A 25,408-nucleotide genomic window follows, 5' to 3' on the forward strand; every position below is an offset into this window, starting at 1 on the left:
AGAAAAGCTTTCTATATTCTCTTCTAACATTTTTTGTGTATTGAGCAAAAGGCATTATATTTTTCTGTTTCGGCTGTCTTGGTGTGGAGCAGCAAGGATGTGGTTGGAGAACTGCTAGCCTATGACTTTTGTCCCACTTAGGGGTCATCATGCCCTCTACATATGAGAGGCAGGCCTGTGTCTTCACTTAACAAGCATGTCTAGAGGAGAAAGCCAGGAATAAAACACAGCGCCTGCCTTTAGGAGCCTGTAGTTTATGAAGGAGATATTGGAACATAGAGTGACACTGTGGCTGTGGCAAGGTTAGTAAGATGCCCCTTTGCAGGCGCTCAGGGAAATCATCTCACACACCAGGCTCCCATCAGACATGTAAGCTACCCACAAAAATGTTACTTATTATTTGGGGTGGAGTGAATAATAATTGTTTTGCTCACCCTTAGCTATATTTTGTGATACCCACTTTTTTTTTTTTTTTTTTTAAGATCCTTATATTTTAACACAGAAACTTCGGGCCCTTCCCCTACCCATGCATCTCTGGTTTTACAAAGACTTTTGATAAAGGGGCATTCTTGTCAGAGGTCCTTGAATCTAGAACTAAACAGCGAATTCTGGGTCTGACCTCCCTGATACATAGACGAATAAAAGAGAAAAATATCACACTGGGGCTCACATAGCAACTTCTCTGGGGCTCCATTCATACAACCTCCACTTGCTTGGTCCTAGCGGGCAGGAGTGCACAGCTGTGCTTGATGAAGACTGGGTTCCTCTCTGGGACCTGCAGCAGGGCCTCGGGGACGCACCGCTCTCCTTAGTTCTCTAATTCCTGTTATTTCTTCCCCTTCTCCCACTGCTAGCCTCCGAGAACCAGAACGGGAATGGACTGAGTGCCCCACCAGGTCCTGGTGGTGGCCCGCACCCCCCTCACACACCCTCGCATCCCCCCAGCACCCGAATTACCCGAAGCCAGCCCAACCACACACCTGCCGGCCCTCCTGGCCCCTCCAGCAGCCCTGTCAGTAACGGCAAAGAAACCCGGAGGAGCAGCAAGAGATAGCAAGACTTTCTTCCTCCCTTCCCACCACCCACCAGAACCCCAGTGTCTTGAGCACCCAGCCTTCTAGGGTGCTGGCTTTGGTGGGGTGGGGTGGGTAGGTAGTAGTATTTTAGCCACTAACTTTCACTAGAGGGGTGTGGTGAGCAGCGGACTTACCCACCCTAATCCCATACTCCCTGCCTTGCCCAGCTGAAACTGCCTATCAGCTGGGATTCAAGGCCCCCTGCCCACCCTTCTTCCTCTTAGAAACAAGTCACAGTCTGTTTCTGGTGTGTGTGATGTGGAAGACAAATTGAATCCCTCCTTCCTAATAAACGTTACCACTCTGTACTGGACTCCTTTGTTCTTTGTGGGAAAATGAAGAGGTTAGCAGTCAGATATTTGGCAAAATGGGCTATCCCTAGGAGGTGGGAGGAAGACAGGTTACAGGTAAGGAGGTCTAGGCAAAGCGGGCCTGCCCCTTTAAGGTAGTTCCCTCCCCCCGCCCCCCCCCCCTGCAGGTGACCCTTGCCCGCCTGCCTGCTTCCCCCCCCCACAGCTGGAACCAAGAAGGCTGTGTCCCCCTTCTTCTGGGCGTCCTTCCAGTCCTGCTGTCAGGTAACGCCAACCTCAACCCCCTAGGCAATTGCCCTAATCAGACTGCTCCCCTGATCTTAAGCCAGGTCAGACATCTGAGGGGAGCCCAGTTATTTCTTCCCTCTTTCCGCCAGAGCGTCCCCCTTCTTGATCACTGATTCCCAGAGCTCTGGCTCTTACTCTGCTGGGACAAGGAGTTGCTAAGTATGCTTTCTTCTCCACACCCCTGGGGTTATCTGCCTCTTTACCCCCTTAGCAGCCGAGGAACACCCGGATCCCACTTTCCCAGGGAATGTGGGGAATGGGGTTGGAAATGAAGGACTCCCAGTACCAGATGTAAGGTGGGGTGTGGTGAGAGGATATGTAGGGGGAAAAGCTGAAATGGTACCAAGGGGGTTAGTGGGGTGAATTATTTAGAAGAAAATGCCAGACTCGGGTTTTTCTTAGCCACGTGGCTTTTCCAGGGGCAGAGGGTGGCCCCTCCCTACTTGGGGGCCCAGCTAAGACTGACCTTTGACCCCACCCCAGAGACCAGTGAACCATTAACTCCTCTCTGACGTGAGCCTTCCCACACTGGCTCCTCCCCTCCCAGACCCCGCCCCAAGGCAGGTGGGCTAGGAGTCGGGAGGGGGGTTGTCCATCCCAGCCTTCCATCTGACGTGGCCTGGATTCCACCTGACCGCCTGGAGGCTGAGGCCCGCTCCCCTTCCCGACTCAGGAACATCTTAACGTCCACAGTAAGGCCTGCCCAGGACCAGAGGTGACGGCTCTCACACTGCTATAAAGGGTGAGGCCCTGTGGTTTGAGGGGAGATGGAGAGGTGGGGCAGGATTGAAGGGTGGGGTTTTGGGGACAGGATGGGCCATCAGCTCTGGATCAGGTGAAGCAGGCGCTCTGGGTCAAGGAAGGTGTTCTGGGAATTGGCAAATAAGAGGCTGCTCCAGAAGGAGGCAATGGAGAGGGAGAAAGGAGGCTAGAATGGGGGCTGCAGCTAGGTTCTAGGCAGGATGGTACAGGGAGTGAGGAATCCCCAGGCCTGAGCTGGACAGCAGAGCAGAAGCCCAGGCCTTTCCTCATTCTTCCAGGTCACAGTCCTCAGGATGTTCCAAGGGGAATAGAAGCCCGAAGCAGAGCCTCTAGCCCATTCTCCCCAATAATGGGGCCCCCAAGCTGTTATCTGGTGGCTGGCCTGTGTATGTGGATGACCTTGGGCTGGGTAGGGGGCTCAGCCCCCAACCTGGGCCCTGCTGAGCAGGAGCAGAACCATTACCTGGCCCAGCTGTTCGGCCTGTATGGAGAGAACGGGACACTGACTGCGGGGGGCCTAGCACGGCTTCTCCACAGCCTGGGGCTAGGCCGAGTTCAGGCCCTTCGGTTGGGACACCATGGGCCTCCAGCTGGTCGGGCTGCACCTCCAGCTGGAGACAATTCCACGCACAGGTACTAACCCCTTCCCCCACCCCAAAATGCCACATCCCCCGCTCTTCCCAGGGCTTGCATCAGTCTCCAGTTGCCTAGCTCTGGCTTCCTAAAATCAGATTCCTGGAATTAGAAATTTCTCAAAATCTGACTCCCTGTATTCCTTCATGGTCCCCTTTGCCTCTATTGCCTTTTAATTCTCCCCTCTTCCAAATCCTGGGTCCTTCAACTCCTTGCTCTTAGTTCCAGTGTTCAATGTCTCCAGGCTGACTTGGTTCCCAATCTGTAGCATTTTAGATGTGAGGTGGGGGCCTCCTATAAATCAACAATTCCCAGATCCTCCTAGAACTGACATTCCACGGCTTCTGGGTCCCAGGAACTCCAGCTAGTGGCTGTACCCTCCTTTTCCCCTTAAGCACCCTATGATCCTCAAGGGGGAGTGTCTTTCTTCCTTTAAAAAAATTTTTTTTAAAGATTTTATTTATTTATTTGACAGAGAGAGAGACAGATCACAAATGGGCAGAGAGGCAAACAGAGAGAGAGGGGAAAACAAGCTCCCTGCTGAGCAGAGAGCCTGATGCGGGGCTCCATCCCAGGACCTTGAGATCATGACCTGAGCCAAAGGCAGAGGCTTAACCCATTGAGCCACCCAGGCACCCCTCTTTCTTCTTTTCTAAAGATTTATTTATTTATTTATTTATTTGAGAGAGAACAGGGGGAAGGGGCAGAGAGAGTCCTAAGTAGACTCCACGCTGAGCTCAGAGCCCGACTAAGGGCTTGATTTCAGGGCTCGATTTCATGACACTGAGATCATGACCTGAGCTGAAACCAAGAGTCCAACGCTTAACAAACTACACCACCCAGGCACCCCTGAAGGGCAGTTTCTTAAAGAACATGCGCTAGTCTGACTTGCTATCTCATCCATTCCAGATCACAGGACCCTGAGCTGAGTGTGGATGTCTGGGCAGGGCTGCCTCTGGGTCCCTCGGGATGGGGTGACCCAGAGAAGCCAAAGGTCCCAGCATCCCCCCGTGGGCCAGCACCCTCGGGCCTGGACCTCTTTCACAGGCTTCTGTTGTTGGATCATTCACTGGCTGACCATCTGAATGAGGATGTAAGTCTGGTGATCTCTAGGTACAGGGTAAGGACCATGGGCTTTAGGTGGCCTAAAAGGTTTAAAGAATTATTTTTAAAAAGATTTTATTTATTTATTAGAGAGAGTGCATGCACAAGAGACAGAGAGAGAGCAGGGCAGGGGGAGACAGAAGCAGACTCACCGGTGAGCAAGGAACCCTACGCAGGGCTTGATCCCCAGGACCCTAGGATCATAACCTGAGCCAAAGGCAGACACTTAACAGACTGAGCCACCCAGGTGCCCCTTAAGAGTAATTTAATACAGTTAATTAAAAAAACAAACCAATCCAGGTGTGCTCTTAGGGTATGTTATTCCAATAGTGAAATGCGGTTCCTCTGGGCTCAGCACACATGAGCCCACACCAAAATCTCCCAGACCTGGCTTAGGGACCACACTGGGCAAAGCAGAGAATCCAGAGAAACAGACCAGGGTAGAATTTGGGGCTGGCTCTCTGGAGAGGAAACCTGCAGGGAGAGGAAGGCTGTCTTCAGTCAGAAAGTGAGCTTGTTTTACACACACCAGAGGGCAGCGAAAGCTAACTCTGAAGCGGGCCTGGTGAGGATGAGCACCCTATCATAGGGGGCATTCAAGCCAAGGCTGGATGAACATGTGACAGGGCTGTTGCAAGGAAGGTTGGATGGCATTTCAAGTTCTTACCCTCCTAAGATTCTGCAACAGAGGGCTCTAGCCATCCAACCAACTCCATCACCAAATCAACGAAGTCATCAGGGGCTTGGGAGGGAGGGAGATGGTGGCATTATTTATTAGCACCCAATCTGTACTGAATTGAACATTTGCACTGGACTGGATATTCACTAATAGTTAACACATACTGATCATACAGAACTATCCCTACTCCCTGATGCACCTGCTGGGGTGAGCAAAGGGGACCCTGGAGAGACCCAGGAGTCCATGCAATGGAAGGACAGACATTAAAGATCTGAGTTACCGTTCTCAGCGGTGCCCCAGTGTGTGACCTCCAACTCAACTCCCCTAGTGTCTGAATGGCTCCCAGCTGCTGGTCAATTTTGGCCTGAGCCCCGCTGCTCCTCTGACCCCTCATCAGTTTGCTCTGCTGTGTCCAGCTCTGCTTTATCAGATCGACAGTCGTGTCTGCGTCCAGGCCCCAACCCCAACTCCCCCAGGGGATCTTCTGTCTGGTCAGTGAGTGAGAGTGGGTGGCAGGGCTCCTTGAATCCTGGCACAGAGTGGCCCCTTAGCCAAGCAAGGGGGTTCACTGGGGGTGCTGCCTCCCCTTGCAGGGTATCCCTGCCCCACCTTGCTTCTGAGGCCCTCCCTCTACCCCTAACCTAACTTCAGTCCCTGATTCTCCCTAGCTCTGGTTCATAGTGCCCTGGCAATCCTGCTGCTCAGCCTCCCCGCCCCCCTCTCCCTGCTCCTGCTGCGGCTCCTGGGACCGCGTCTGTTGCGGCCCCTGCTAGGCTTCCTGGGGGCCCTGGCCGTGGGCACACTTTGTGGGGACGCGCTGCTCCACCTGCTGCCACATGTACGTGAAGCCCCCTTCAGGTACCCAAGGGCTTCCCTTCCCCTTCCTGTCAGCTCCCATGCTCCACTCCCCAGCCCCAGGCTGCAGCCTACACCTGCCTTCTGATAGAAAATGAATGAAGGCTTGCAGCCTCCCTCACACGAGGGAGATGTTGTAGGTGCACGGGCTTCTGGGGTCTGCCCTGACCCCCCTCTCTGGCAGGCACAAGGGGGGCAGCATGCTGGACCTAGCGGACGACCAGAGGAGGACCTGGGACCGGGACTGTCAGTACTTGGAGGTCTCCTCCTGCTCTTTGTGCTGGAAAACATGCTAGGGCTTTTGCGGCGTCGAGGGCTCAGGCCAGTGAGTGATACTCTTTTCTCCTCCTTCCACCAAACCCAGAATTCTGGCCAACACCAGCCAGGTGAGGCGCCGAGGGTGCTCCTGGAGCTCTTGACATTTGCCTGAGGGTGCAGGACCTGACAGCTAATGGGGTGGGTTGGGGCCCCTCAGCACAAACCCAGGATTTCTGGCCAAAGGGCCCCTCCTCTCCCAAGTTAAAGTCAACAAGAAACAGGGAGGTGCCAACCCTGAAAGAGAGTGGAGAGGCCAAAAAAACACCCGCAAGTGCTAGAGGTGAGCCCAGGTATCCTTTTCCCAGTGAGCAGCCCGGCCTCTCCTTAGCCCCTGGCTCTGCTGCCTCCCCCACCAGGAGGGATACCCTCCCATTTCAGAGATGCTGCAGGCAAAAAAGAAAGGATCTCAGGGTACCGACCCTGGACCTGGAGGATGGCAGTGGGATGGCCCTTCAGTCCCTACAGGCAGCTCCAGGTAAGCAGAGAAAATCAAGAGCAGGCTCCCCGCTCTCACCTGCAGCCACCCGCACTGCCCTTGTCCTTCCTGCAGAGCCAGAAGCTCAGGGCCGCGGTGAGCAAGCCAGCCAGCCCCTACCGGCCCCAGCCCCCGCTGGGCACCAAGGCCACAGTCATGGGCACCAGGGTGGCGGTGGTGCCCACATCACGTGGATGGTCCTCCTGGGAGACGGTCTGCACAACCTCACTGATGGGCTGGCCATAGGTGCGAGGGGAGGGGAAGGAGGGAGGCAGAGCCCAGGAGAGGGCACCCAGGAACTAGGGGAGAGGAGGCCCGGTGGCTGTGCTGTTCCCCAGACTGATGACCTCCAACCCTGCCAATCCCAGGTGCTGCCTTCTCCGATGGCTTCTCCAGTGGCCTCAGCACCACCCTGGCCGTCTTCTGCCACGAGCTCCCCCATGAACTGGGTAGGAATGGCAGTGAAGTGGAGTGGGGTGGACTCCAGAAAGGAGAGGCCTCCGAGAGGGGGAAGCTGGGAGCCTGGCAGGTGACGAGGCTGAGGGGCAGCCCTGGCTTATTCCCACACCACCCCTGTCCCCACAGGTGACTTCGCAATGCTGCTCCAGGCAGGCCTGTCCTTCCGGCGGCTGCTGCTGCTGAGCCTGGTGTCTGGAGCTCTGGGACTAGGGGGTGCAGCCCTGGGGGTGGGGCTCAGTTTGGGCCCTGTCCCCCTCACTCCCTGGGTGTTTGGGGTCACTGCTGGGGTCTTCCTCTATGTGGCCCTTGTGGACATGGTGAGAGGTGTGGGGCGGTGCAGAGAAAAGCAAGGGCAGCAGGGAGGTGGGTTTGGCAGGGAGGGGGGTGCCGGTCCCTAGTCCCTCCACCTCCGCCGTCCCCTATCCCCCTGGCCTCAGCCACCTGAAAGGGTGCTGGACCCCAGGTCCGGTGGAGCCTGAGAAACAAGGGCCTGGAGGAGTTTGGAGGGACTGCCGGTACTTTCCGACACCTCCCTCTCCTGCTTCAGGGTGGAGGGTAGAGACCAGGCCAGGATCCTGATGTTCTTCCTTTCTTTCAGCTACCAGCCCTGCTTCGACCTCCTGAGCCCCTCCCTATGCTCCATGTGCTACTGCAGGGTATGGGGCTGCTGCTGGGGGGCGGCCTCATGGTCACCATAGCCCTGCTGGAGGAGGAGCTGCGGCCCCCGGTCTCTGATGGCTGATGGGGACCAGCGGAAAGGTTGCCCTTCCTTCCCCCCAACCACAGGAATGGAGGCGGGACACAGGGCCAGTAGGAGCAACAGGATTTTAATAAACAGAACCCATCCCAAAGCCATGACTATGACAGTTGTACTTGCACCAAAACAGCATAGAAAACCAGGATGTGGTGGGAGGAGGGCTCAAAGCAGGTGGGGGCGGGGCAAGAGGACAGGAGCAGGGCCTGGAGGGGACAGGGTGCGTCCATCTGCAGGGAGAGCATTGTGCTTTAGCCCAGGGGGGAGGGGAGGGGTGGGGCAAATGCACCGCAAGGTCCCCACTTTTTCCTGCTGCCCTCAGCACCCTGGGGATACAGGCATCTGGGCAGACCTGCCCTTTATTGCTGCCCACCAGCATTAAACACCCCCGACCCCAACACTAGCACCACAGGCGGATCTGGGACAGGGTACAAGGGCGGGAACGGGAAAATTGCTTAGAGAAAGATTCAACTAGAATCCAGTGAATTGTGCTCAGTTCTCTTTACTTCCTACAACCGAGTACATGGGTCACGGGGTGGAGGGGTGACAGGACATGGAACATGCCCCTCGGTGCCCCCAACACACCCCTGCACACAGGATGGTGGTGTCTGCAGCATCACAGGTCATGCAGGGCACAGGGGAGGGGGGTTCACACACACAGAGACGCCCACAGCGGGTACCAGACAGAGAACACCCCTGAATATACACAGCTGTACACAGGGAACCCCCAGGTCCCCAACCCAACCCTCTCCCCTGTCTTGCCGTCCCCCAGGCCGGAGGAACTGTATTGCTTTGAGAGAGCCACCCTGGGGGCCGCTCTGCCAGGCACCCTCCCCTCCCCTCCCCCCCCCCCCCCCCCCCTTTTGGCACATCTGCAAGACACGTGGCAGCGAGAGTAGGCACCCTCCCTCCCAGGCTTCTGTGGCTTGGAGCTGAGGAAGGGGGTAGGAGACTCTGTCCTCCATCTTGTCCCTAGCCCTTCCCAAACCCCTACCAAACCCACTCCAGCCGGAACCCACCCCCACCCCCCGAAACACACACATACAAAGCTGAGCTATCCAGGAATACAGGGGAACAAGGAGATTGTCCGGGACAGGAGCGGAGGCAGTCGGGGGAGAAAGGACTGGAAGCAGAGACCCCCACCCTGGTGTGGGGATAAGACTGGCACAACAGCTACTTTAGTGCAATTGGAGAGGGTGCCCAGAGTGAGGGATGGAGATGGGAGGGGAAGGCTCTCCCCGTCTTCCCTGGGGGGCAAAGCCAGGCTCCCCAGGGAAAGGGCCTAGCAGGAGCGAGCGAGGGCCAAGGGCAGATGCTCTCGTCACCCGCCACCCTCTGCCTTCCCAAATGCAGTGACAGTGTCCCCCTCACACCTACGTGGGCAACAGCAGCCTCGGAGTCAGTACCTTCAAGTAATTCATAGAACAGACCCTCCCCACCCCAGCTTCCTCCCATCTCTGGGATTTGGTCACTTCTCTAGGGTTGGGTCGGGAGGAGGGAGTCCCCAAGTCAGGCCCTTCCCTCTCCACCTCCCTCTTCCCAGACCACTGGGCTTGGTCCTCAAAGATTCCTTGCCTCCACCCTTGCCCGACCTGGGTCAAGGTCACGGAGGGCTGGAGCCACCACAATTAGAGGGGAAGGGGCTGCTTTGCTCCTTATCCCTCCTTCTTAAAAGGTAGGGTTCAAACTAGGCGGGATGGGGCCCCTATACTGGTTTGCCCCAGGAGGAGGGCTTCTGGGCTAGGGTCTGTAAGGCTATTTTCCTTTGCGGTGGGAAGGGAGGTGGGGATGAACACAGGGTGTGGGGAGAGGGGGAGGAATGGCGGAGAGGGAAGGAGGAAGGGGCCTCCCTGCTGGAGCGCAGTCACTGGAGTCATTCAGACCAAGAAACACTCCTGTGCACAGAATAGAGCAGGCCTGCTCCCAGGCCCACCAGCCAGGCCCTGCCCTCAACTCGCGGGGCCCCTTCCAAGACCCCAGCGGAGGCTTCCGGGGGTACAGCTGCAGAACCATTCACTCTGGCCCCACGCCCCCCACCCCGCCCCCAGCCTCTCCTCCCCTTCTAGGTTCGGGGAGTAAGAAGGTGCTCGGGTGGGCAGACAGCGGTGGAAACAGTATTGAGTTTTCCTTTGGTTACATATTGAAGGCAAAGGTGAGCTGGACTTACAGTCAAAACGGATAGGGATGAGGAAGGAAGAGGGGCCATGCTGGGGTTGGAGAGGGAGGTAAGCCCTCCTCAGCCCCTCCACCCCAAGAAACACATGTCTAAGTGGGGTGGCAGTCCCTCATCTCATCTCTCCCACCCCCCACAGCACCAAACAGAAGGAGAAGCCCCCTCCCCCAGGGGCTGCTCCCCACCCCAACCTGGGCTGTACATTCAGTGGTTTTCAGCAGTCCTATGGCTCAGGGGGCCACGGCGGGGGAGGTGGCCCGTCAGTCTCAGTTGGACAGTGGCAGTGACCCGGGTCTGTTGGCCCATCCTGGGACCCACAGTTTGTGCCATTTGTTTTTCTGAAGGATAGTACACAACCCTACCAAAGCCACCGCCCAATCAGAAACATCTCCCCAAAAATCAGAAACTAAAAACTGGCTCTTTTCAACTCGCCCTCTGATTCACAAGCCTGTTTCCCTGTCTCCTATGTAGCCCTCGCTCTGTCTCCTTTGCTGGGACCTGGGGCTGTTCCCAGGGTCCTCACTTAAAATAGGCCTTTTCTCAAAAGTGCTTATTACTTGAAGCAAGTGCTTTAGAGCTGCGGTGGGGAGAGGGGGAGGGAAGAGGGAGGGCGAAGGGAAGGAGGTGTTTCCTCCCCACCCTACCCCCTTAAGATTGGGGGGCATTCTGCCTGTTTTACTTCTCCACACCCGTTTAAGTCAAAGAGGTTTAAAAAGAAATCTTAACATTAAAATAAATATGCAGTGGCCATGAGAATGGTCAAAACACTTCAAAAAACACTAGGGGCTAGGGAGCCCGGGGTGGGGTGTGGGATTTCCTTTGGCATAAGGAGAGGGGGCTGCTCATCCTCCACATCTGCCTCCTCACAGCCGCACGAGGAGGGGCAGGGGACTCCCCACGACCTGCCCGAGCACTGCTGACGGTGTGCTGAAGGGGCAGCGGGGTAAGAGGAAGCAGCCAGAAATCTCATCTAGCAAAACAATGGGGCTCCTGATAAATACTCAGATTCTTCCTGTCATCGCCAAACATTGATAAAGGAGAACACGACTGATTCCCCACTGATACCCCGAGAGTCTTCTCTGGAGGACCCATCTCTCTGCCCACTCCCTGCCCCCCTACCCCCCGTCACCTAATTCCCAGCACCAAAATGAGAGGGAGGGGGTGGAATGGGAAGATTTGAGGAGAGAGAGTTGAAGTTAGGGGCAAGCTTTGCAGAACCAGCAGGGTTGGGGGTGGGGGGCTGCAGCCCTTAAGAGAGGTCACATTGATTGTCGTATTGGGGAGGGCAGGGTGTGAAAGGGAGGTGGGCAAGAGGGGCGTCGCAAGGCCCTTTGGCTTTGAAAACAAAATTAAAAACTAAAAGCTGCACAATCCTTCTCACCAATAATGGTCATTTGGAAGCTTTGAAATGGTTTAGGAACTGAGGTTTGGGGGAAGCAAGACACAGAGAGAGGGAATAGAGACCATGACAAAAAGAATAAGGACTTGGACAAACACCCCAGGCTTCAGGGAACCAGCATGAGGTATGGTTAAGGGTATCTGTTAGGGAGGGAGGGGTCCCTGGGATGCCCCCCTCTCCCCTCAGGACCCCCTTGGCGAGGGCAGCAAGACTTTCAGGGGACACGACTGAAAAGTGGGTGAGGTTGTGAACAAAGCAAGCGTGGGTGGGGGAAGGAAACTGAGGGATCCCCCGGGTGGCGGTGGGGCGGGGGGTGGGGGGAACCCTGTACTATGTAAACGAAGCCTGTCCAGTTCTCAGGGGACAATACTGATGGCAGCCAAACTGGGCAAGGGTGCACTGTGGGAGTGGAGGGGGCATGACCTCTATTCAAGTTCTGTGTCTTGGCCCCTGGCTGAGGTATTGAGTGTGAGGAAGGGAACACTGGGCTGTGGGAGTGGGTCCAACTGTCCAGGAGGCTTAGCTGGGAGATGGATGGACAGGGCGTTAGAAGGGACCAGGGCCAAATTCAATGCTACATTTAGAGAGAAAACTGCCCCCTCCTCACTCCGGCCCAGTTTGGCTTTTGGGGTGCGACTTTTGGGAATCTTCTCAGTGCGGCCCCTCGCTCAATCCCATCTCTCCCCAAGGCCAGGAGGGCAGGGACCAAGCCTCAGCGGGTATTTATCGCTCCCTAGATCAGAGCTTCATCCTCACACTGGAGGGGAAGCCGGTCCCGAGTCGCCACGGTCCCTAGTCTGCCCTGCCCCTCCCACCATCTTTGGCTTCAGATCAGGAGTGACTGGGGGCGGTGGGTACTCTTGGACATAACGGAAGGTGCGGGCACAGAGGAACTATGAGGTTTGGGGGGCACAGGAGGAAGAACACGGTCCTTCCCTCCCCACACATGCAAACACATGCCTGAAACACACAGGACATACTAGGGCTGTGGTTTTGAAATGGGCAGGAAATTAATTTGTTTCTTTCCCTAAAGGATAAAATGCTTACTTAAAAATTCATGACAAGCCTCAAAGTTAAGGGAGGGGGAGCCAGGGCGGGAATGGCCATAGGCTCTGCCCTCCCAAAAGAAGTGAAAAGAAAGAAGCAAGGTTAAAGTGCGTGGTTAGGGGGCCAGGCCAGCGAGGCAGGGAGTCAGGGAGGAGCAGGCTGTGGGGGCAGAGCCAGCCCTTGATTTGCATATGAGGAGCCAGGGGAGAGTGCAGGATTGGGGCCCAGGTACAGTAGTTGCTGCTTCAAGTGTTTTGCATTTGAACTTTAGGGGTGACAGGGTACAGAAATGGGGAAAAGCTCCAGGCCCCAGTGCTAAATACCCTCCCCCCTCATCCACTAGCTGCCCCTGAAGGGGGAGGGGGACACCCCCAGAGTGCTCACACAGTACCAGAAATTAAGGCTTCTCACTGCTGCGGGGGTGGAGGGGCCAGCCGAGCAGGGAGGCAGTGATGGGTATGGAAGAGGAGGAAGGATCTGCCTGGCAGTAGGGGCAGGGGGACCCAGAGAGGGGAGACAGAGGGAAGGGAAGGGGGAGTTGGCAGCAGAAAGGGGAAACCGAGAGATGGGGTAAAAGAGAGGGTAGCCAGGCATTTAGCAATCATTTGGGGACACTTGGCAGAAGGGGTTGCCCTGGGGGTGCCAAGGGCCTGGGGTGCTCCCTGTCGGTCCCAGACCCCTGCCAGGCCAGGATGGTGTGGCAAAGGGGTGAGCAGCCGCTCCCCAGTGCTTCTTCCCCCCGCTCTGTCCCCCCCACCCAGTCGTGTTCTCCTTTAAAGTGCCCTAAATGTATAGACTTTTTCTAAATAAATAGAATAAGATATCAAGCCACCGGCAGGGGGAGGGACACGGAAGGGGGGCTACTCCGAGTAGCAGCCGTCTAAGCCAATGGCGCCGTGCCGCTCCTGGCTGTAGGGGCAGGAAGCCCCGTGGGGCAGGGCGCCGCAGCCACCCACCGTCTTGGCTGCTGCGATGCCGCAGTTCTTGAGCAGGCTGAAGCTGAAAGGACTGACGGCGTCCTTGGGTGGGAAAGGCTTCATGGTGGAGAGGATCAAGGCCAGGCAGTCTGCCACATCTTTGTTGGGGGCGCAGGCCAGCGCTGGGGTGTGACCTGCAGGGCAGAGGGGGAGAACTGAGGCCTGGGTCCTGCAGCCCCAGAGCCCCACCCATCTTCCCCCAGGCCCTGAGCTCCCCTGCTCTCATCTGTGGTGGGGAGCCAAGGCAGCCAAGCACCCAGAACCATCAGAATTCAAGGCCAATGAGGGCCCAGGGGGCTGACAGGCAGACTGTCAAGGTGGGGGGTAAAGGGCAGAGCACAGGGGACACAAGACTGGGAGGCTGAGGTGTGTGGGAGGTCTTCCTGAGGACAGTGCTGGGTCTGCCTACTTTTGTCAGACTGCCCTCAGAGACTCTAGCATATTGGTATTGTGTCCCTGCTCTGAAGAGTTCCCCTGGGAGAAAAAAGACACCCCAGTTTATAGGTTAAGGTTAAGAAGTCACCTCCTGAAGAGTGTCCCTGACCCCAAACCCAGGAGAGGCGGGGGGCTCGGGACCCCACTCACCTTCTTCATCCACAGCCAGCACTGTGGCCCCACGACTCAGCAGGGCCTGCACCACAGAAGCAAGACCATTCCGGGCAGCAATGTGGAGTGGCCTTGGAAGAAAGGAAAAAGGAGCAAGAAATCAGTAGGGTACCATGCTGCTCTTCCTCATCCAGCCGGAGTATCCCGAGTGCTGAACAAATACGAGAGTTCCAGAGAGCCCCTGGATGGCGGGTGGCTCTTTCTTCACCCACCTGCCTCCCCCAGACAGGAGCCCCCTTCCCCGGGCACTCACATCTGCAGCGCACTGTTGGTAGCATTGATAAGGCCAAGGTCTTGGGTTTCTGCCAGGATCATGAGGGCACATTTCTCATGGCCCTGAGGGAGAGGAACAGAGATGGAATGGAAGCAGGCAGGCTGCAGAGCAGGAGTTGGGTAGTGGGAGGACAAAGAGCTATGCAGGCTGGACAATCCTGATGGCCGTTCCAGTCTGCCCCCGAGGTGGGCAGACCCTCCCACTGCCCCCCCCCGGCCCCTCGTCAAGCCCTGCCCCTTACATAGCCCTCGCCATCCCTGATCCAGGCCATACCTTGCTACAAGCCAAGTGGAGGGCAGTGTTCTTGTTCTCATCCAGCACAGTAAGGTCTGCCTTCCCTCGATACAGCAGAAATTCTGCAAGAGAAAGAGGGCAGAGGACTGACGCCTTTTCTCCAGAGCAGGAGCCCTCCCGGCTCCTAGTCCTCCCATCTGCATCCACTCTGCATGCCATCTGCAGAGAATGAACTACCCAGAGACATGCCTCCTGCTTCCTGAGGCATGCCACAGGCAGGGCTGCCCCATCTTGCAGAAACACAAGGAGAGCTCCCCCTCCCACACACAGCCCCTACACACCCACAGCAGCGGTCTGGCCGTTCTCGGCCGCCGTCATGAGCGCGGTGCGGCCGGTGTGGTCAGTGGCGTTCACCTCGGCTTGATGCTGCAGGAGCATCCGGAGCCCAGATATGTTGTCCGCGAAGGCAGCGGCGTGAAGAGGGGTCCTGCGGGGGAGTAGGGGGTGTCAGGGCAGAGAGGAAAGGGAAGGCTCGTTCGCTTGAGCAGAAAGAGGCCAGAGGCAATCGAGCCTTTTCTCTAAGCCTTCCACCACTCACCGTCCTTTGGCATCTCGGCTGTTCACAATCTTGGCACCCAGAGCTCCCAGCAGCATCTCTGTGGTGCTGTCCTGGTTATTAATTCTAGGGGAGGAGGAAGGGTCAGTAGGAAGGACAAGGAAAATGGAATGCTTGTCCTAAGCCCCAGTCCCAGACGCCCGAGCAGGGTGGAGGTGCAGGAAAGGACTTACACTGCACAGTGCAAAGGAGTGAAGGGGTTTCCCTCCAGGTATGAAAACGGGCTGTGTTCAAGTAACAACTCCAGACAATCTTCATGTCCTGAGCAGGAGAAAGGAAGAGCAGTGGAGGGTGGAGAGGGACGAAAACCACCTCTGTCCGGTGCCATCTTGGGACATCCCACTTCCGGATGCAGCTTAACCTGGGTCCCTCCCTCAACTCCACAGGGCCTCAGTCTCTGTTCTGTTCTGCCCTCCCCCATGCTGCACCCCGACTCCCGCACCCGCCAAGACCGCAAGCCCGCACCAGTGTAGGAGGCCCAGTGCATGGGCGAGTATCCACTGTAATCCACGCCAGCATCCAGGGGGTCTGTGGAAAGGGCAGCCTGCAGCAGTGTCCGTAGCACGGCGGTGTGGCCGCAGGCTGAGGCCAGGTGAATGGGGGTGCGGCCCTTGAAGTCTCGGCACAGCACAAACGCGTCGTGGTCCAGCAGGGCGGCCAGACAGTCCTCACAGCCGGTCACTGCCTGTGGGCGACATAACGGTGTGAGGGAGGGCACAGGGCCATTCCCTGCCTCACAGCCAGTCGCCAGAGCTCGCCCCGAAATGAGAACCACTTCCAGGGTGCCCATCGTTGTCTTTGTGCCAACTCTAAATGTTAGGTGTCAGCATCTCCTGCCTCCCTCCTCTCTATGCCAACAGACAAGCAGAATGGCAAGAGTTAATTCTGGCACTCTGGAGTAGGGGACAAATGGCAGTGTTGGAAGATGAAGGGATCGAAGCATCCCCTGAGTTGAGGAGGAGACAGCTTTAGGCCAACTGATGGTGGAGAAGGCCTGAGATGGTGGCATCATTAGCCAGGGGCCCAGCACCAGGGCTGGGGTTCCTGAGGCATGGACTGGGTAGTGAGCATGTGGCTGTATGAGATAACAAAACAAGGGAATCGGGGAGACCTGCTACGAATGTCAGGTACTCCTCCTGGAGCAAACACAGTAAGGCCCAGTTAAGACTCTGGGCACAAAATACTGGCCCACCTGCTAGACAGTCTGCTGTCCTACTGCTGATGGGTCCTGTGTTCCCAAGTCCAGGACTGTCAGTGAGCAGCCCCACCCAGGAGGTCACTCACCCCACGGTGGAGGGCGGTGCGGCCCCGGAGGTCAGCAGCATCAGCCGTGGATCCTTTCTCTAGCAGCAGATGGACACAATCCACATGGCCATTCATGATGGCCAGCATCAGTGGGGTTCTACAGAGGGGGCAGGAGAAAGGTGAGGGCCCGCAGGGACATGAAAAGCTGCTCCCTGCCCCTGGCCCACACTCACTGTCCATAGGCATCCATGACATCTGTGATGTCAGCTCGTTCCCCACTGTCGATCAGCAAGTGCAGGGAGTCAGTGTGGCCAGAGGCAGCTAGGAGAAAAGGGTCTGGGTCAAGGCACAGTCAAGGGGAAGGAGGCAGCCAGGTCGAGCAGAAAGGACTCAAGGGTGGAGATTAAGGGAAGACCTGGAGAAGCAGGCCGAAGTCTTAGGGGAACAGGAAGCCACGAATCAGAACTTGAAGTTTCCATTCTCCTCGCCCTGCTCCACTCCCAACCCTAGGCCTGTTCAGGAAGGGTCTGGGACCCGTCTCCATGCCCTCCAGCAAGGGGAGGGAAGCGCCTGAATGGCGTCCTCACCAGCAGCGTGCAGGGGCGTCCACTTGCGTCTGCGCTCCCTGACAAGTGCGGAGGCGCCGTGGGCCGTAAGTACCTCCACACACTCGGTGGAGCCCCGCTCGGTGGCCAGGAAGAGCGCGGTCCGGCCCTTGTGGTCCCTTACATCCAGATTCACCAGCGTCTCGGCCAGTGTCTTCAGGGCTTCACAGTGACCGTTGTAGGCCTGGGTGGGGCAGTGGGGGGGTCCAGGTAACCGATGGATACAGCTTGGGACACTGTCCCCACTCTGCTCTTGAGCCCCATGGGGAAACTCCAGGCAGCAGTCCCTGCCACGAGCTCAGGCCCCTCAGACTCTCGACTTGTACCATGCCCAGCCCTCCCCAGACCACTGCCTGCTTGCCACATCCCCACAAGAAGGCAGAAGCTAGGACAGATTCCCAAGTGCTCATGCCTGTGTGTGGGTCTGGGGCAGGGAGGGTCAAAGAAAGCAGGGGGAAAGGACTGCAGACTCACAGCTAAGTGCAAAGGGCTGACTGGAATGGTGCTCTCCACATCCTCCAGGCAGTTAAAGGACATTTCTAAGAGCTGCAATGGACAGGAAAGTAGGGGCAGAGGTTCTGGAATTTCTAAGATGTTATCCCTCCACCCCCACAGTGACCCCCGAAGCCCCTGGCGCTAGAACCACATCTGAATCAACCACCCCTCAGTTTCAGAATCCACAAACACAAAGATGACGGTGTGCCCTGCCCCTCTCCTCTACTCCTCGCCAGATCCCGCACATACCAGTTCGAGGTTCTGTCTGTTGCCGTAGGCGGCTGCATAGTGCACAGCTGTGTAGCCCTGCCTGTCCCGCAGGGAGGGGTCTGCACCGTTATCCAGTAAGAACTCCAGACAGCTGGGGGACAGGGGCACACTGTGAGGCAGGGACAGGCCCAGCAGGGGAGGGCCCAGTTGTGCAAAGTGCAGAGGAGAGGGGGAAGGGAGCCCCTCCAGGCCAAGCTGCCCAACACCAGTCCTCTGCTCCACGGAGGCCAACTCCTGCCCATTCGACCCTGGCTCCAGACCCACCACCTCTTTCACATCAGCCCTACTCTGGCTTTGATGCCTTCCTTTATCCCTGGAACGCTCTCCTGGAGAACCTAGAGCATAGTTATTAGTTACCAACACTTCCCACCCACCTCCACACACGCTGACCTCCTGTCTGGAATGCCTTCTCCTTCCAACATCTCTGAAGAAGTCCTACTTATCCCAAGCTTACTCCTAGCCTCCTCCCCTTTGTGAGGCCTTCCCCAACCTTCCCACTGAGGTGCCTCTTCCTCTGTACTCCCTTGGCACCCTTCTCAGAGGATCAGCTTAGAAGTACTAGCAGCAATAATAATAATCAGCACTTTCTACATGTCAAGCACTGTTCTAAGCACTTCAAGTGTATGAAATCGCTTAGTCTGCATCACGCTCTCATGGTCTTATTCTTATTCCTATCATAGTTAAGGAAATTGAGGCACGGAGAAGTTAAGTTGCCAAAAGTCGCACAGTTGAGTTTCTTGGATTGGAGTATCCTTCTTTAAAGAAAAACAACCCTTTCATTTCAGAACACTCATAGATTTACAGAAAGACTATAAAGATAGTCTAGAGTTTCCACATGCGCTGCACTATTCTCCCTACTGTTAATATCTAACATTAGAATGTGTAAATGCCCTTTCATTTTTATTTCCCAACAGCTTATTCGTTTTCAAAGGTTAGAATTTGAGGATTTTTTATTTGTTTGTTTGTTTGTTTGTTTGTTTTAGAGAGTAAGATGCAGGAAGGAGCAGTGGGAGAGGGAGAGAGAGATTCTCAAGCAGGCTCTAAGCCCAGCTCGGAGTCCAACGTGGGGCTCGATCTCATAACCTTGAGATCCTGACCTGAGCCAAAATCAAGTCAGATGCTTAACTGACTGAACCACCCAGGCACCCCAAGAGTAATTCATCTTTTATCCTTGTACCTATCACAGTACTTAGTATCTAATAAGTAAATCCTCAATTCTTCCAGAATAGATAAGTGATTTGGTGTGTTTAGCTCATCTGATTCTCTCAAGAAGACCAACCATTCCCTGAGGGAAGGAACTAGGTCTCCTACTTTGGTTTGTACCCACAATACTTAGTCTAGGACTGGGTTCAGAGTGCACCCAATGTACTGCAGGTGGCCCAGCTGCCAGCAGCGGAAGTGAGAGCGGGATCCAGAGTGGTTGGGAATGCGGCTGGGCCATAGCCAAGGCCACTGGGACAGCACATCCAGGGGCTCTGCTCAACTACTCACAAGAAGGCCTCCTTCCTGCGGGACTCCTTCAGTGGCTCGTCCTCTTCAGCATCGTGGCTGGAAGATGAGTGAGGTTCCGCTCTGGGGTACAGATAGTGAAGTCAGGGGAGGCTCAAGGAGGCGAGTGGAGCTGAGAAGGCCAAAGTGGGACTCTCACCTCCGGTAGGTGTCAGAGGCAGCGGCATAGTGGAGCGGAGAGCAGCCTTTACAGTCGGCCTCATTGACGCCCGCACCAGCCGTCACCAGCGTGACTGCACACTGGTAGCTGCCGTTGGCGGCTGCGTAGTGCAGTGGGGTCCTGTGGAGAAGGCAAGGAGGGTGGGTGAAGAGCCGAGGGCAGACCCAAAGGCAACCAGAGGAGCAGCGTGCAGCTGCTCTGTAGTACTCTCCCCACTTAGTCTCCAAGCCCCTACCACTCCCTCTGTCGTCTGTCTCTCTTAGCTGACATTCCCCACATCTACTGCTGCGTATCAACACACCTTCCAAATTTGTCTCTCCTCCTCAAGTCAGCTCCACTGCTCAACAGCAAATTAAGACATTCAACGTTCCTAAAAGGAAAGAGGATGAGGGTTAAGAGAGCGAGAGGCTCAGAGAGAAGCCACAGGCACAGGGAGAGGCTGAAAAAGGATAGCGCCGCAGACGGTTCTTTCTGCTGTTGACTGCTCGCACTGTGACAGGGGAGACATCTGGGCAGAGAGAAGGGCCCACACTCTTGCCCAGATCTCAGTGCCTGGGAGACAGAAGAGAACTCACCCTCCAGAAGCAGCAGCATGAAGACAGGTGCGGCCAAGGTTGTCAGGCGTATTGATGTCAAACCCAGCTGAAAGCACGTGCTCATTGCTGAGTGAAGATACAATGCTATACAGCTGACCTGCAGGGCCGGAACAGCCACGGATCCCATCTGAGGGCCCTGACCAGAGGGAGAGGCCTGCACCCACCTACACACCTGCCCAACCCCCCAACCAGTCAGCACATACCTGAGGAAAGAAGCTTACGACAACAGTCAGAGAATCCAAAGAGAACAGCTAAGTGCAGAGGGAACATGTCGTGAATGCCGCGCCTGGGGAGAAATTGAGGGACTCGGTCCTTAGGTCCAGGAGAGACTGGTTATAGACCTCCTTTCTGTAGGCCCCCTCCCACTAGTTCAGGAGATGGTGGGGTTCAGCAAGCTTCCTTTTGGCAGCTGGCAAGCTTCTTTGTGCCTCCACGTTTGACATGAGAAGCCTGTACAGATCCAAAGGACCCCAACTCACCGGGCGGTATCCGCGCCATTGGTCATGAGGGTGCTGATGAGCAGCTCGTGTCCATAGCGAGCAGCCACGTGCAGTGGCGTGTTCCCAAATTTGTCGGCACAATCAATCTCGCTGCCTGAGAGGGGAAGCACACAAACTCAGGCTGACCTTAGGCTCCAGGCCACTCACACCACCAAGCTACCATGTGAGTGCTTGGTTCATGCCGTGTCCCAGGCCAAGCCTTCCACAGGTGTTAGCTTGTTTGTAAGCCTTAAGGACAGGCAGACCAGGGCCATTTCCACAGATGCCTTGCTCAGAACTCCAGGTGCTCATCCTGGCTGGAAGGGGGTGTGGGAGGTGGAATGAGGAAACAAAGGGGTTTCTAGGGATGAGTTCTCTGGGGAAGTGGGAGAAGAGAGCACAAAGTCCCCCAAGTTCATACCATTCTGGATGAGGATCTGGGAGCGGGTGAAACGACCATGGATGGCAGCCATGTGCAGAGGACTTTTCCCTTCCTTGCTCTGTGAAAATATGGCAATTTTTTTGTTTTCAGCACAAGGCACTGAGAAGGCCCCATTCCCCTTTCAAAAGGACACATCTCTGAGGATGGACTAGTCTTGTGGACATCTGCTCAGCCCATACTCTCCTGGCAAGGTCTGATCAACCTAGGAGGCAAGTGACGATTCCCCAGAGTTATCCACAGGGGAAGATATGGTCAGGACCCCCAGAGCCAGATTCCTCTCCCAGCACTCCCAGAGCTAGGCTATGGCGTCATCCCTTCAGGCACCTGGTAGTTGACATCAGCCCCATTATTGACCAACAGCTCCAAGCAGAGAGCGCCATTGGTAGAGACTGCAGCCACGTGCAGTGGCGTGAAGCCCTTGTCATTCGGCTGGTTGACATTGGCTCCTGCATTCACCAGCTCAATGGCCACAGCATCCTGGCCCAGGTAGCAGGCGATGTGCAAAGCTGTGTTTCCAAAAGCGTTGGGCTCGTCGATCTGGATTTCCAGGGGTGCAGATAAGGGCACAGGGAAGTATCAGTTTAAATAAAATGGAAGCCAACACAGATAGCCTAGAGAACCCCAGAATTCCAACAACCTCCCAAGACACCTCAGGATCCTGACTCAATAGACCGAGCCTATTCCTTACAGCAAGCGCTATTCACTGTGTTTCACTGTATCCTGCTGACCTCCCCCAACCACTCCAACAATCCCAGCACCTTACGTCTCTACACACAGACTCCGACGCCCAACTCCCTGTCCTTAGCACCCAGCCTCCTGGGCTCAGCACCCTGACCTCAGCCCCCATCCGGAGCAGGTACTTCACCACTTCAATCTGGCCACTGGCCGCAGCTGTGTGGAGCAGCCCATAGCCCTTGCGGTCCTTGCAGCCGAGGTCTGCTCCCCGTGCCACCAGCAGTTTTAGGACCTCCAAATGCCCTAGAAAGAAAGAGGAGGCTCTCAAGGGTGTGGAGGGTGAACTAAGACCCCAAGTGCCTCTCTCCAAAGGCTGCAATCCCCATCCCTGCCTTAGCAATCCTAAATGTCAAATTCCTCCTCTTTCCATGAACCCTTTCTCACCCAGAAAAGCTGCCCAGTGCAGAGGCTGCCGCTCCTTTTTGTCACAGACATTCAGGCTGGCTCCCTTGTTCAGGAGCAGGTTCACCGTCTGTATGAGGATATGAAAGACACCTGCTCAGAGCCAGGTTCATGCTTTCAATGTACCTAAGGGCAGAAGCCTCAGTTCCTGAAAAGGCTGAGGCAGCCAAATGTCTTTGTTCTTGAACAGAACAATCTGGAGAACTAAAGGGAACAGAGGAAGCAGATACTAAGAAGGAGATCCCATACATATTTGGAAGTTTGAGGGAAATTTGAGGGAGTGTCTTCCTATGATCTGCCGGTTCTTAAATTCTTTTGAAAAATTTCTAAAACATTTTGAAAAACAGGGACACTCACTTTTCAGAAAGAGGCATGCATATAAACATTTTCCATCCAACTTCAGAGAGTTTACCTTGGACTTAAGTCCAAGTCAAGAATTTCAATCTAACCCAACCATTCATTTGATGCTCAAGCCCAAGTGTCTATCCAGGCTGCTGTTCCCCAGACCTGATGGCCCAGAAGCAGAGGAAGGTAAGTGGGGTGGGAAGGGAAGGGAAGGGCCAGGACAGAATGGGACGGGGCTCAGCTGGGTATGGATTGGAGCAGTCCCTACCTCCAGATGCCCACTATGCACTGCATGGTGCAGGGCACTGCGCCCACTCCTGTCGGCCACGTTGAGGCTACTCAACAGGGGTGCCAGAGCCTCAGCACACTTCGTGGCCCGGTTGGCAGCAGCCACATGCAGTGGTGTTTGCCACAGCTTGTCCCGGGCATTCACATCTGCTGAATGTGCCAGCAGCAGTCCCAGCACCTTCTGTAAAGGAGCAGGGGATAGGAGAGAAGAGAGAGGGGAAGTAGAAGGTAAAACAAATGGAGGGAAGAACAGATCAGCATGGCACATGTGGCCCCATGGAATCCCCCCATAATCCCCATCCCCCAGCACAGAGTCTCTTCTCATTTTTCCAACATACGTAGCCTCTCAACCTCTACTTCCCATCTTCTGGATATTTTTTTTTTTAAGATTTTATTTATTTATTTGACAGAGATCACAAGTAGGCAGAGAGGCAGGCAGAGAGAGAGAGGGGAGGAAGAGGCTCCCCGCTGAGCAGACAGCCAGATGCGGGGCTCGATCCCAGGACCCTGGGATCATGACCTGAGCTGAAGGCAGAGGCTTTAACCCACTGAACCAGCCAGGCGCCCTCCATCTTCTGAGAGTTTAAAATCTTCCCTACCTTGCTGAAGTCCCCTCCTCTTCCTCAAGCCACCTGGTATCACTCCCTAACGCAGACCCTGAAAATCTTCACCCACACATATAGCTACGACCAAGCAAATCCACATATACAGAGAATCCCAATCCCTCATACTTTTCACTAGGAAAAAATACACACTCCTGCTATGTTGCCCCAAATGCCCTCCTTCAGTCCTTCCACAGGCACAAAAATAATTTCCGTTACTTCAGTAAGCAAACAGATGCTGGTTCCTCTCTAAAACTTAGGCTAAAGGGTCCCTCTTAATCACAACCCACCACATTCCCATTGGTCCCCCATTCCCTTTGGTCTTAGTCTCTCCCCTGGTAGTTGGAGCCAGGGAACTGACCATAGAATCAAGGGAGAGGTCTCCTTACCTCCTCCCCCACACCCCACCTGTTCTCTTCAGGGTTGCTGGACCCAATTGATGAGGCACGTTTGACCTCTGTGCTGTCAACTTTCATGCTGCTTGAGAGGCAGGGATGCAACAGATCACCACCCTCAATCCCTCCATCACAAGGTAAGAAATCTCAGTGCCCAGAGGGGTATCAGACTCCAAGGTGGCCCCCCAGGGAAGGATGAGTCACTCAGGCCTGGCAGCAGGGCCCCCTGCAGTCTGCCAGCCCAGTGTTAAGCTCTCCCCTGACGTCACATCAGCTGGCAACACTCAGCCCCCCTTAGCAGCCAGTTCTAGGGGTAGGAAGGAGGGGCCAAGGTCTAGTCTCCTGACCTAGGGAAAGACCAGCTTGTAAGCAGACAGCTGAGGCTCTCTGATCCTTAACTTCTACCTTTAACCAACTCATCCTCTCTGAAAGGGTGAAAGGGCAGAGGAGGCCAATACCTCATTTCGGGAAGCAGCAGCACGATGAAGAGGGGTCAGCCACAGTGTGTCCTTAGCATTGACATTAGCACCTGTGGAGATATAATTTCCTCTTTGGGTGGGAAGTGGACAGCAAGTAGGGAAGGAAGCCAGTAATCAGGCTAAGGAATATGGATAGAGATGAAGCCTCTCCCAGAACAAGTACCAGGGAACAATTATTGGATGGGCGGGGGAAGCTCTTCCCTCAGGTCCCCTCCCTAGGTGCCACACCTTCCAGCTCCCCACTTTCACCTGACATCAGTAGCAACTGGAGGATGGGGACATCGCCTACATAGGCAGCAGCATGCAATGGGGTCCGCCTCTCTTGGTCCTGGGAAGGCAGAAAAGAGCAGCAGCTGTGCTGGAGGGTGAACTATCAAGGACCCCAACCCAAGTCTTAGAGCTCCAGGCCTTTCCCCACCTCTTCCCCTAGGTTCTGCAGGCTCCTAAATCCCTATCCTAGGTCAAAACAAGCACCTAGGGAGGGTGGAGTCAGGGAGTCAGGGGGTCAGGGCCAAGGGGCTGTAAGGCAGGCTCCTTCTTCCAGGAGGGGTGGGGGCGCTGCAGATACTGATGGTTCAGAAAAGAACACCGTTTCTGGGCATCCTCAGCTCCACTGTTCTATGCTTCAAGCCTGACCTGCTCTCCATCTCCAAATGTAGAGCAGGCGCCCATCCCTGGGTAGAAAGAGCTGTGGCCTCTTCCGAGCCAAGGAGCCACGGAGCCGCCCCACAGGTTGGGAGGGGTCCAGAACACCAGGGCCCAGATTACTGGCTCCCCATCCTCCCTGATCCCAACTCACCAGTACATTGATGTTCTCCTTCTGCGAGAGGAGGGAACGCACTTCCTCCACATCTCGGCTAAAGATGGCCTGGACCAGGGGCGGCTGCAGGAAGAACCGGCGTTCAGGGAAAGCGGGCCGGAACGGAACCAGCGGTGGGGGGCGGGGGACACCTGGCTTGATGAGGGGCGTTGCTGGAGGGGCTCCGCTCTGGGGTCCTGGCTGCAGAGGACACTCCCGCGGCATGTTGGCCGGTCGCCAGGCCCCCAAGGACACCGGCTCGGTTGAGGGGAGCACGGCGTGGGGCGGGGCGGGAGCAGCGGGAGCCCCGGGCTCGGGCCCAGCCTAGGCCGCACATCCCCGGGCTCGCGTGGCGGCGGCGCCGGACCCTGGAAGGAGGAAGCGGGCAAGAACAGAAGGGCTGACCTGGTCCGTGATGCTGAGGATCCCCATGGCCCGGCCCGGGCTCCGTCCGCATCGAGCTCCCGGCGGCGGCGGCGGCGGCTCCACCGGGGACACGGGGCGGCCCAGGCGGCGGCTGCG

General features: G+C 56.0%; 3 protein-coding genes across 13 annotated transcripts in view; 2 read left to right on the plus strand and 1 right to left on the minus strand.

Annotated features, from left to right (window-relative positions):
* The window catches only part of NABP2 (nucleic acid binding protein 2), a 5,700-nt gene extending 4,318 nt beyond the window's left edge, over window positions 1-1,382 (plus strand). For all 6 annotated transcript variants that reach the window (XM_059403406.1, XM_059403407.1, XM_059403408.1 and 3 more), the window contains exon 7: window positions 855-1,382. In XM_059403406.1, the coding sequence (XP_059259389.1) occupies window positions 855-1,054 (200 nt within the window). In that variant the 3' untranslated portion in view covers window positions 1,055-1,382. The remainder of the gene's footprint in view (window positions 1-854) is intronic.
* A 182-nt stretch (window positions 1,383-1,564) lies between these two features.
* Window positions 1,565-7,815, plus strand: SLC39A5 (solute carrier family 39 member 5). 5 transcript variants are annotated; one of them, XM_059403412.1, is made up of 12 exons: window positions 1,565-1,651; window positions 2,349-2,417; window positions 2,716-3,070; window positions 3,980-4,163; window positions 5,182-5,344; window positions 5,522-5,691; window positions 5,893-6,033; window positions 6,405-6,501; window positions 6,577-6,747; window positions 6,870-6,950; window positions 7,087-7,277; window positions 7,559-7,815. In XM_059403412.1, exons 3-12 carry the CDS (start codon window positions 2,787-2,789, stop codon window positions 7,700-7,702), a joined length of 1,626 nt encoding a protein of 541 aa, XP_059259395.1. In that variant the 5' UTR covers window positions 1,565-1,651; window positions 2,349-2,417; window positions 2,716-2,786; the 3' UTR covers window positions 7,703-7,815. The 5 variants fall into 5 exon arrangements, with proteins under 5 accessions (XP_059259395.1, XP_059259398.1, XP_059259397.1 ...); XM_059403415.1 differs by lacking the exon at window positions 6,405-6,501 and adding an exon at window positions 1,765-1,834 and having other exon boundaries at window positions 1,622-1,651; window positions 5,893-6,094; window positions 6,547-6,747; XM_059403414.1 differs by having other exon boundaries at window positions 1,633-1,651; window positions 2,369-2,417.
* ANKRD52 (ankyrin repeat domain 52) lies at window positions 4,239-25,408 on the minus strand. 2 transcript variants are annotated; one of them, XM_059403409.1, is made up of 29 exons: window positions 25,292-25,408; window positions 24,887-24,970; window positions 24,337-24,415; window positions 24,067-24,137; window positions 22,592-22,792; window positions 21,961-22,048; window positions 21,677-21,819; window positions 21,166-21,378; window positions 20,821-20,899; window positions 20,400-20,514; window positions 20,124-20,206; window positions 19,900-20,017; window positions 19,626-19,694; window positions 19,304-19,444; window positions 19,147-19,227; window positions 17,635-17,746; window positions 17,365-17,436; window positions 16,873-17,074; window positions 16,519-16,606; window positions 16,325-16,442; window positions 15,506-15,725; window positions 15,214-15,301; window positions 15,023-15,106; window positions 14,766-14,911; window positions 14,464-14,546; window positions 14,170-14,252; window positions 13,896-13,987; window positions 13,290-13,444; window positions 4,239-4,648 (listed from the first exon to the last, which is right to left on the minus strand). In XM_059403409.1, the coding sequence occupies exons 1-29, from the start codon at window positions 25,316-25,318 to the stop codon at window positions 4,526-4,528; spliced, it is 3,258 nt and encodes a 1,085-aa protein (XP_059259392.1). In that variant the 5' UTR covers window positions 25,319-25,408; the 3' UTR covers window positions 4,239-4,525. The 2 variants fall into 2 exon arrangements, with proteins under 2 accessions (XP_059259392.1, XP_059259393.1); XM_059403410.1 differs by lacking the exon at window positions 4,239-4,648 and having other exon boundaries at window positions 8,479-13,444.

Source organism: Mustela nigripes, chromosome 6 (assembly GCF_022355385.1).
Source record: "Mustela nigripes isolate SB6536 chromosome 6, MUSNIG.SB6536, whole genome shotgun sequence".
Lineage (NCBI taxonomy): Eukaryota > Metazoa > Chordata > Mammalia > Carnivora > Mustelidae > Mustela > Mustela nigripes.

Excerpts from the sequence above, each read along its gene's own strand:
- SLC39A5 (XM_059403412.1), top strand. The coding sequence starts at position 2,787 with ATGGGGCCCCCAAGCTGTTATCTGGTGGCTGGCCTGTGTATGTGGATG. Across the intron at positions 6,034-6,404 it reads GGCGTCGAGGGCTCAGGCCA|AGATGCTGCAGGCAAAAAAG; the intron begins GTGAGTGATACT and ends CTCCCATTTCAG. Across the intron at positions 6,951-7,086 it reads CGAGCTCCCCCATGAACTGG|GTGACTTCGCAATGCTGCTC; the intron begins GTAGGAATGGCA and ends CTGTCCCCACAG.
- ANKRD52 (XM_059403409.1), bottom strand. The coding sequence starts at position 25,318 with ATGGGGATCCTCAGCATCACGGACCAG. Across the intron at positions 19,228-19,303 it reads GCCTCTGACACCTACCGGAG|AGCGGAACCTCACTCATCTT; the intron begins GTGAGAGTCCCA and ends TCTGTACCCCAG. Across the intron at positions 16,607-16,872 it reads GACGCCCCTGCACGCTGCTG|CTGCCTCTGGCCACACTGAC; the intron begins GTGAGGACGCCA and ends CTTTTCTCCTAG.